At 40.3% G+C, this 11,269-nt stretch overlaps 1 protein-coding gene across 4 annotated transcripts in view; it reads right to left on the reverse strand.

Moving 5' to 3' along the window:
• Nucleotides 1-10,999, reverse strand: part of LOC134646257 (nectin-4-like) — a 47,123-nt gene extending 36,124 nt beyond the window's left edge. For all 4 annotated transcript variants that reach the window (XR_010096637.1, XR_010096636.1, XM_063500092.1 and 1 more), the window contains exons 1-3: nt 10,806-10,999; nt 1,172-1,513; nt 753-1,055 (exon numbers count right to left, since the gene is read on the reverse strand). Coding sequence is in view for 2 of the 4 variants with exons in the window: in XM_063500092.1 (XP_063356162.1) it covers nt 753-1,055; nt 1,172-1,513; nt 10,806-10,962 (802 nt within the window). In the remaining 2 variants the exon portion in view is untranslated. The remainder of the gene's footprint in view (nt 1-752; nt 1,056-1,171; nt 1,514-10,805) is intronic.
• Between the last annotated feature and the right edge of the window lie 270 nt (nt 11,000-11,269).

Raw genomic sequence — 11,269 nt, forward strand, 5'->3', positions numbered from 1 at the left:
CATTAACTGTAGCTACTGAAAGTCAGCATGTCTCTGACTAAATCAATGAGTGTTAAATTTGACTTTTTTCCATGCCTCAGCTCAGGTAAACTAAGGTCATTCAAGATAGCTAAAAGCTCCAAATTGACCTCAGTAAAGATCAATTTTTTGGTACTTGGTATTTTGTCTTTCATCTGACAGTCCAAAAATAAAACACCCACATTAAGTATTATTTAGTCTTTAACAATAATGGCGTAACAATAGCCTTTGTATCAACATAGATATCCTCATTTTGTCTTGACTTTTGCTCTGCTTATCTTTTAGAAATTCTTTCTTCAACTGTTGTGACATAATATTGTCTACCAGGAGACAAGGTCATGAGAGCAGGGGAAATGTCACAATCGCATATGAAGAAAATGCTGCAGTCCCAGAGGCCGGCTGGAACAGTTGACAGCCAATATCTAATTATACCTCTCCTATTTCTACGCAGCAGCAAAATGGTGCATTGGGAGAAAACGCTGAGCGGACAGAGAGAGGACAGCATAGAGCTGGCGTACAGTGCTCTAAAGCAAATAACAGTGTAGAAAATGTAAATAAAAACACTGTGATAAAAGAAACGGCGTGTGAAAAGTGTGTGTGTGTGTGTGTGGGGGGGGGGGGGTCATAGTGGCAGACATGCTACAATTTGATTAAACAATTAAAATTCTAAAATCAACAGTGACACAACAAAGGACATTAAATAATAATAAACTACATGAGCAGCTGATACTCACAGTAGACCTGTATGGTGAAGGGCAGACTTTTTTCTGTAGACAGGGAGTCACCACTGATGACACACTGGACCTGGTGACCGTTAATCTCTCTCATAGGAACACCAAACACAGAGCTGACTGTGGTAGTCGTACCGTTGTCATACTGGGTGGAGTTTGTTGTCGTCCTCACTTTGTCTCCCAAAGCATCAGTGAGCCACCTCACCTCTGCAGGAGGCTTCGAGCCAACAGCCGTGCAGGTAGCAAATAAAACCTCTTCTGTGCCCAAAGTGGGAAGATTGTCCTTGATGTTTGTGAAAGGAGGCACTAGGAGAGGTACAGCACACAAGTAGGTCAATATGCAAGCAAGATGGTGAAAGTAACTCTGTCTCTGTCTCACACACAAACACCCAGAATATTTTAAATAAAGTTTTTTTTCATACCAAGCAAGTTCAGAGGTATTTCTGTCTTCTGATTTCCACTGGGAAACAAGGTGAAGATGCACGTGTAGCTGCCTTCATCCTTCAGGGTAACATTGGATAACTGGAGAGTTCCATTTTTATTGTTAAAATTCCCGATATATTTAAATCGATCATCACCTCCATTAACAAACTGCACTCCATTTCTGGGTAAGATAGTTAGGAAATTGTCATTGCGAGGTTTTTCTCTTGTCTTCCTCTGCCAGGTAATCTGTGTCAGGACATCATTGGTATTGATGACATGGCACGGTAAGATAGCGGTGCCTCCTTGAACCACTGTCACACTTCCACCAATCACCTGGAGAGCTGGAAAGTGAAATACTGTTAAAGAGCAGAACAAAACAATAAAAAATAAAAACAAGAGTGTCCAAGAATTTTAGGGCTTCACAATTAATCAAATACAATTAAAGATCGCAGCACAGCTGAAAAAGTAGAAACAGAAGAGCATCCAAGACGATTTTCACACTTAAAAACTAATGTCCAAGCTGCATAATTATGATTTATCTTGATCGTTATTTTGACTTTCAACAATTAAATAAAAGCGGCTGAGTGATAGAATAGAAATAGAAAACAAAGCAAAAGCAGACGAAGCTCTCCCTGACCATGTGCCTGGATCTGCCAGTCAGCTGTTTTGGATTAGTCTCAATGAGTAACACTATGTCAATTACAGAAATACAGTGCTATGAAAAAGCATTTGCTGCTTTTCTGATTTCTTAGTTATTATGCATAAAAACTAAACTCCAAAACTACCTGATCATATTTTAAGATAAGATAAGATAAGATAAGATAACCTTTATTAGTCCCACACGTGGGAAATTTGTTTTGTCACAGCAGGAAGTGGACAGTGCAAAAGTTAGAATACAATAAGAATAAAATACTGTACACAACTGTACAGAATAGAATAAAATAAAATACAATATACAGTAGAATAAATAGAATAAAATATACAATAGGATAAAAATAGAATACAGATGCAGATTTATACAACTGAGTAAAAATACAACTTTGTCGGAAAAAGAGTATTGCACTTAGTGTTATTGCACATGTGTGGATGTGTGTGTTTGATCAGTTGGAGTCTTTGTTGTGGAGTCTGACAGCAGTGGGGAGGAAAGACCTGCGAAATCTCTCCGTCCCACACCGTGGGTGCCGCAGCCTGCCACTGAAGGAGCTGCTCAGTGCTGTCAGAGTCTCCTGCATGGGGTGGGAGATGTTGTCCAGCAGGGATGACAGCTTAGCTACCATTCTCCTGTCACGCACCACCTCCACTGGGTCCAGAGGGCATCCTAGAACAGAGCTGGCCCTTCTGATCAGCCTGTTCAGTCTCTTCCTGTCCCCAGCAGAGATGCTGCCGCCCCAGCAGACCACACCATAAAAGATGGCTGAGGCCACCACAGAGTCATAGAAGGTCTTCAGGAGTGGGACCTCTACTCCAAACGACCTGAGTCTCCGCAGCAGGTACAGTCTGCTCTGCCCTTTCCTGTAGAGGGCGTCTGAATTATGAATCCAGTCCAGTTTGTTGTTCAGATGAACACCAAGGTACCTGTAGCTGTCCACAGCCTCAATGTCCATACCTTGGATGTTCAGAGGTTGCAGTGGAGGATGTTTGTGCCTGCGGAAGTCTACCACCAGCTCCTTGGTTTTACTGGCATTGATCTGGAGGTAGTTCAGCTGGCACCAGTCCACAAAGTCTTGGGTCAGTCCACTGTACTCCTTGTCGTCCCCATCAGTGATGAGGCCGACTATTGTAGAGTCATCAAAGAACTTCTGCAGGAAGCACTGGGTGGAGTTGTGGGAGAAGTGTGCAGTGTAGATGGTGAAGAGGAATGGAGCCAGAACCGTTACCTGTGGGGCCCCCGTACTGCAGACGACCCTGTCCGACACACAGCCCTGAGTTCTCACATACTGTGGTCGGTCGGTGAGGTAGTCCAAAATCCAGGTAGTGAGGTGATGGTCCACTCCAGAGTTCTCCAGCTTGTCCTTCAGGACCGTGGGAAGAATGGTGTTGAAGGCACTGGAGAAATCAAAGAACATGATTCTCACAGTGCTTCCAGCGGTCTCCAGGTGAGCGAGGGAACGATGTAGGAGGTGAATGACGGCATCATCCGCTCCAATGCCAGGCTGGTAGGCAAACTGAAGTGGGTCCAATGATGAGCTCACCAGATGCCAAAGCTGAGCCAGGACCAGGCGCTCCAGGGTCTTCATCAGGTGGGATGTCAGAGCCACCGGCCTGTAGCTGTTGAGGTCCTTGGCATGTGAAGTCTTTGGCACTGGTGCAACACAGGAGGTTTTCCAGAGCTGTGGGACTCTCCCCAGCCTCAGGCTCAGGTTGAAGAGGTGCTCCATCACCCCACACAGTTGGTCTGCGCAGGACCTGATGACCCTTGAGCTGATGCCATCTGGGCCCGCTGCCTTCTTGCCATTAATCCTCCTCAGTTCCCTCCTAACCTGGGTGGTTGAGAGAGACAGGCTGGAGCCTTGTGTTGAGTGTGTATTGGATGCTGTTATTGGGGGTGGGGAGGAGTGAGCAGGGTGAGTAGAGGAGGTGTGAAGTGTCTGAGGTGTCAGAGGTGGAACAGCAGCAGTGGGGATGGGTGAGTCTGCAGCCGATGTTGGAGACTGCCTCATGGATGAATCAAATCTGTTGAAGAAATGATTCAGTTCGTTTGCCCACCTCACATCCCTCCCAGGCAGAGAGTTCTGATGTTTGTGGCCCGAGATGGTTCTGAGGCCTCTCCAGACTTCGCCAACGTTGTTTTGCTGAAGCTGGTTCTCCATCTTCTGCCTGTAGCTGTCCTTCCCATTCCTTATCAGTCCCCTCAGCTCTCTCTGCACCCTTTTCAACTCCTCTTTGTCTTTGGATTTGAAGGCCCTCCTCTTCTGCTTGAGGACAGCTTTAATTTCTGGGGTAATCCAAGGTTTGTTGTTGGAGAAACACCGTACAGTCCTGGTAGGTACGGTGCTATCCACACAGAAATTAATGTAGTCAGCAATGCATGTAGTAAGGCTGTCGATGTCCTCTCCGTGGTCGTCACAGATCACCTCCCACACAGTCGACTCAAAACAATCCTTAAGAGCCTAAATCTAATTACTGGTTGCGCAACTCTTGTCAGCAAGAACTGAAATTGAATTGAATTGAATTAAAATTCAATAAATAACATTTTAAAAGCGCACTTTGTATTTTTTCAGGTTATTTTTGTCTGACATTAAAATTTGTTTGTTGATCTGAAATATGTAAGTGTGAGAAACAAGCAAAAGAATAAGAGATCGGGGAGTGGGCAAACTTAAAAAACAAACAGATGCAGATGTGCAGGCAACTGTGCAAACACAGTGAGTGAGAGTAAGTGCATGAATAATCCTACTATCATTATTCAGTGGCCATAGATGGCAGAAAACAGGGAAAATAGATAGTACAATAAAAGATCCTCAATTAATTATACCAAGTCTGATATTAACAGACACTTCATAGAAGATTTCTTTAGCAAGAAATACATTATTTCATCTGCAACCATGCACTGTAAAAACGATAACTAGTAATTGTTGATTTGAGTAAAGTTTTCAAATTAAACTGACTTAGAAATAAAACTTTCCATTTACAACCTAAAATAGCTTGTCTGCCCAACAAATTTCTTCCATTGTTGTCCTAACTAAGATTTTCTAGCGAGCATAACAAAGATTATCAACTTTTGAGTAGATTTTCTGAGTTGAGTTGGGAACCAGTGGGAAACCCCGTAGGTGACTGGCACATGTGGTCTGAATAAGTTTGAACTAGACCAAACGAGCCTGAGCAGACTGTGTGATAGTGGTTTGTCGACTTGTTCTGAACTGAAAACCTGCTAAGAAAATTTGAACAAACGTGGCCAAAGTTGGATGAAAATTAAAATTTTTCGACCATTACGGATTTTACCTGGTCTGAAGTTGGAGTGTATTATTTGACCATTTTTTGGACAGGTGCGGGAGCTGCTGGCCATTTGCAGTAGCAGGTAAGCTAACGACATCTGTTATTAGGATTTTCTACAAGCGCTAGGCTGCATCCTCCTGAGGACCCAGGAGGGTCGAGTAAAGCACTGAAAAAAAGCCAAACAATAACATATTTAAGTCATCTAGGGGACTTATATATCATGTTTAAGCTAGCGAAGGACTGCACGGGGGGTTGAAAATGATATGCCAGGAGTTCGCTGTTCTCGCTGCTCTAGCGAGCCTTGAATCCCCAGCTAGCTATCGAAGCTGGTGGTAGCAGACGTCTCCGAAAACGTAGAAGCATTTTTGCAAAAATGTGTTGTCTTAATAAACTGAGCAGATATTTGACATTTATACAGCTAAATTCTCGCCTGAAAATATCTTAAAAGTTTACTTTGTGACCCAGAAAGAGTAATAAGAGTAATATTAAAACTAAGTGGCTGCCGCCATTGTTTGAAACTAGAATCGGCTGGGCCGCGCTATGAATTCTGGCATAGGGTGGGCCGAAGGATACACCTGACCCATCCTTCAAAGCTGTGGAAAGTATTGTATTGTTTTGAGAGCCTTTTTGTTGGTGGAGTATTGATTTTATGTACAATTCCACGGGTAGATCGATCTGTACGGTCCGACTTTGCACATGTGCAGTAAGGATCGGGGAGTCCGATCTGTAACTTTTTTTTCTCATATTTTTTTCGACATTATATTAAAATGTTTCATTATTGCAAACATTTTCTCTCAGACAGAGAGAGGTCATGGAGTGTCAGCCTATGGTATCTGAGGTCCAGGAGAGATGACCTGCGCTGTTTTCCTCTGAGGAGGTAAGACTGTCCTAATTTATTTACAATTTAATTATTATTCAAATTGTCCATTATTTATACTTATATTGAAGTAGTACGGTATTTGCTGGGGTAATGCATTGGCCAACTTTATTATCTTGTGCTACCACTCCAGTCAAGACCTTTGCCAGTGTTATATTAAAATCCTTACCCTGAACATTTCTGCCAGTACAAGAGTCCCCATGCTAAATCGAAATTGTGAAACAGAAAGGCAATCTCATAATTTTGACTTAGCATGTTTTTTTTGTTGTTTTTTTGTGCTAGAAATAGGACTTCTATAGACTGAGATTGTTAGGGAAAGAATACTAAGGCAGGTCACAGAATCTGATTGGTCACAGATTTTGGTGCAACTTAGAACATAATGTGTATTTTCATCTTGATACTGGGTTTTGTGGGGGGTGTTTCTATTCCTGTGCAAAAGACGTATTCATGAGAGATTTTTGAAGTAGGTTTTGCTGTTGATAACATAGTCAGGCATATAACATGGTGCAGACTGTCCAAGACAGCTACCCAGGAATTTTCTGTGCTGAATAAATGACAATATTTTGGTGAATGTATTGTTTAGATATCTGAAAAATTTCATCGGATCACAAGCAAAGACCTCCAGGGGACCTTCAATGCATCCCTTGACAAATTTGTGCCTGGCCTGCTGAAACTCTACTGGTCTAAGAAGGGAGCTCTTTGTGAGGACATGGAAGACCTCCTGGATAAACTTGATGAACAGGTGAGTGAAGTGCTCCTTTATCTGACATTTTTAGAAAAGAGTATACTTTTCTCTTAACAGAAACTGAAAAAGATATTGGCTTCAAACAAAACACATCAGTGGACATGTCAGTAAAAATGAATGTCATTAGTCATTGATTTGTTCTTATTTGGCAGTATTTTATTTAATTTGTAAAAAGAAAGTAAAATTGTTAACATGGTGTTGTTGTTTTTTTTTTGGGGGGGGGGGGGGGGGGGGGCGGCAACATTGTACCTTTTGCGTGTTGCTGGGTCTGATCTGTGCTTTACTTTCATTACTATGAGATTGATTTTGCATTGTGTATAGTACACCATGTTACTTCACTAATGGAAATTCTTGTTTTCCACTGAATACTCTTTAGACATCCAACACTGTGTCCAACGGGCACTGAGAGGCCTGCCCTTTTTCCTCAAGGGAAGATGCAACAGAGGTTTTCCTTAAGTGCTTAGTAAGTACAAAAAAGTAATGCAAGTAAAACTAATTGCTATGAGATGTTTTTAAAGGATGAGTTAATCCAAAATGGAAATGTACACTTCCTCAGTGCAGTCCAGATAATTTTATAGTGGGGATTGCAGTTGTCATAACTCTCACTCCTTTTTTTCTGCTGAGCAGCAGCTGGGCATTGTTGGTGGTTGTTCCATAGCAGAAAATATTTTTGTACAAAACTCACAAGGTGGAATTAATTAAAGGAAAATAAGCTTTTTCTTCTTAAAACCTCCATGAGTCAAACGACCAGCATGGTTTAGAGGTTAAAGTTAAAATCTTTAGAAATTTGTTTTGTCTTTAGTTTTTCTTAGCTTTCAATAATTCATATTTTACTTTTCTTCAGGACACTGACATTTTGGAACCAGTGTTGAATGGTGCATCAGTTGCCATCCTCACCATCCTACAAGATGACTATGCCGATGCGTCTGTGCGAGAACATGCAGTTGTGTTGGAAGGGGACATCGTGCTACATAACATTCCAGATCTCTCTACTGCCCTGGCATACCTCTTTGGCCTTCTGTATGCCCTCAACATTGATTATCCAAAGCAGATGAGTTTTACCTTTGAAGCAATTCAGGCCATCTTATTTTGACCTGGTCGGACAATATGAAGGCGAAGTGGATAAATCATTATTCGAAATGTAAATTTTAGTCAGATGAATCTGTATTGTTGAGAATATATGGTGAAAATTTGTCTTGTAGTATTGTAAAAAACTGTGTTAGTTTCCTCTTCATTGATGGTAACATTTCTAATAACTTTTAACTTCCATAGTTCATCATAGTAAGCCTGTGTAAAATGTCAATGTCTGGGTACATAGGCAATCGTTTGTGGCACTACGCTATTTAATGTGCAATAGTTATGTTCAGCTTTTACAAGACGTTCAGGGTGTGTGTGGGTGAATTATTAAGTTGCTGGGCACTTTTCTTTTTTGGTTCTGGACTCTGGAATTTTAACGTCTCTGCTGGGGTGCTCAAAGCACCCAAAAGAAACTGGCAACACGTTTTTGTTTGTTTGTTATTTCTTTTCTTTCTTTCTTTTTGTTTGTTTTTTTTTTACAGAAATTCACCCTACTACCCATGACATTCTGAAATGTACTGAAAAGACTGTTGAACAAAATAAAAAAGCTTTTAGATAACATTGAATTGTGCTTTGTTTTATTCTATATCATTTATTAAGTGTTTTTTTAAGTATAATAACAGCATACATTTTCCTTTGTTTATATAGGTAAATTTTCAACTCACTGGAGTAAGAATTGTATGATTACTCAACAAGAATATCTGTGTTTGGTGAAGGCAGAAATACATGGCATCGAAACCAGAATTTCTTCGTTAGACTTCCAGGATTATCCTAATTAGGTGAACAAGAAGATCCAAGTTGGCAGAACTTGTAAATCTTAGTTAAGTCAACAACAGTTGGCAAAAGTTGAGAAAACTCAAAAATCTCTTGCATCATGTTGCCTTGAAATTTTACGTTTTCTCAACATTTTCTTTTTTACAGTGTGTTTACCTCACATATTTTGTCATGATACGGATGCAATAATTCAAACCTACACTGAAAATATGGAAATGGTTTTCAAATTTTGAGGGGAACAATAGGTAGACCGGCTAGCATAAGGCAGTATTTTTTTAAGTGGTACAAAAGACTGCTAAATTTCTTTTTCACATTCAGTCCACCGACTTGACAAGCAATAAACATGAACAAAACTTGTGCTATTTACAGAAACAATATAATTTAAATGATATTAGGTGCCTGTGACAAAGTGGGTGAGAGTACCACTTGTTCATATTCTTAGTTAACATTCTTGTTTTGATTTAACCATATTTCATATGTAGTCTGCAATAGGCAAACGTCTACTATCCCGGGTTTGTTTATGTTTTGCACTTTTACAGATTATATAATATAACATCTTGGTTTAAATCAATTCCTACAAGTTTGTTAAGTTAACATGTTATTTATTTCAACTGTTAATTTGTATTGTTTAGACATACCTTACCTACCTGTCTTCCAGAAACAAAAGGAGGAAATGTAGTTTTACTTCCTGCTTTATAGCTTCTGGGTTCATCTGAGGTCACAGGAAGAGACCAAGTGCAGAAGGGGAAGAATTCTTGTAATTTAATAAAGATGATTTTAGAGGGTTTATGGAGAAATATATTTATTGTTGTAATATGTAGTGATTACACCACAGAGTTTATGTTGCTAGTAAAGAGTAGCAGTAGAGGTTTGTGTATGTATAATGTTCATCTTACCTACTGAATGGAAGGATCAGGTCAGTGTAGCTGTGTGCATTTTGACCTTAATTTCTGTTGATTTAAGTTCAGTTATGTTTATTTGAACTGAGTTAATTATGGAGTTGAGTTTCTTATTTATTTTTTGTAAATATTGTTTGGGTCACAAGATGGTGAATTAATCACTTGCTACACTGGACAGCATCAGTCTCCTGCACTTCTTTGGCCGCTTAAGTCAAGTCCTACCACAGTGCCCCTTAAATCATAAAAGTTACATAATTTGAAATAAGAGAATAATAGAGACTATTTAGAATTATTCAGTCGTATCACAATGTGCTTTAAGGAACTGAACTTGCTTTAGTCTGCTGTAGTTTGCCATTCGTTTCTGATATCACTTTTAACATAACTATAAAGTACACTTTAGGTAATAAGTAATCTGACAGCCATAAATCATGGCTGTATTACTAAAAAAGGGGACTAGCTGGATTATTCTTTGCTCAAGACACTGACTTAGTAAACACACCCTTACTATTGCTTACATTTTCACAGCAGATTGAAAAAGAAGAATCTACAAATTCTTATTTATTCAACTCCAGGAGACTAGATGATCACCTTATTTGTGTGTGACTTTGCTAACAGACAAACTACTGACAGGGAAATAAAAACATTTTTGCTAGTTTCCCACGTCCTCGTGTACTCAAACAAGATAAAACCGACAGGCCCTGGCTGTGTACTGAACCGATAATGTAACAGAGGCATAATTTTGTAACCATCAACCACCACCATGAAGATCTTTCGAGTTGTATCTAAATTCTGTTACATTCCAGTGGATTTTTATAATCTTATCTCATGTGAAAAATCCCGCTTAAGTGTGAATTTTTTAGTTTATATGAACTGTCCTAAAAATGAACAGAGCTGCGATCTGTACACACTCTTAATCCACCAGATATCTATGGGGATGCCGTCTGTAAAGTGAAACATGCTGAAATTACTTTTCATATTGAAAACACATTTTTAAATGTTAAATTGTAAGTTACAAATAATTTACTAAATGCTGTAACAAATGACTCGTAAAAACATGTTTTTGTAAGGTTTTGAGCTAAATGTGGAAAAATGTTGCCGTTAATTTCAGCATGTTTCACTTTACAAACGGGGCCGCATAGATATTCCCATTTTGATTATATTTCTACATCACCACCGCTACGACCCGCATTGGTAATGCTCAGTTACATTTCTTTTTTCATTTTCATGTTTCCCTGTCACATTTGGACACCTGTCCGTTGTTAACCCTTCAAGTTTATCTCATTTCAGCCCAAGCCTATCCAAGCGTGTACGAAAAAGTTTCGACATACCGTCAGCAGCTTCTCTGGTCAGCAGGAACGCAGATATTATCACCAAACGACAGGGTATCACGGAAAACACAGAGTGGCACTGAATTATCCTACTAATTGTGCGTGAAAACACAAACAAATGATGTAACTCCATCTGCTTCATTTGGTCTTCTGTCATGAGATTCGCTCATTGCTGCAGCTGCAGCTCTCAGCGCGGAGCACCGGTCTACTGCAGTAGTGATGTGTCGTTCGCGAACGAAACGGCTCTTAGAGCCGGGTCTTTGAAGTGAACGACGCGAGCCAGCACCTTATTGGGAGCCGTGGGGTTTTTTTTCCCTTTTTCTCACTCTCTCTCTCTTCACTCCGCACGCGAGCCTTGTGCTTTGCGCTGGGAAGAGGGGGGAGGGGCGGTAGTTACAATGGCAGTAGCACAGGAACAGAGCACGAGGGAAAGAGAGAGAAAGAGAGCCAGGGACAACAAGGTC

The sequence above is a fragment of the Pelmatolapia mariae genome, linkage group LG16_19 (assembly GCF_036321145.2).
Source record: "Pelmatolapia mariae isolate MD_Pm_ZW linkage group LG16_19, Pm_UMD_F_2, whole genome shotgun sequence".
NCBI lineage: Eukaryota > Metazoa > Chordata > Actinopteri > Cichliformes > Cichlidae > Pelmatolapia > Pelmatolapia mariae.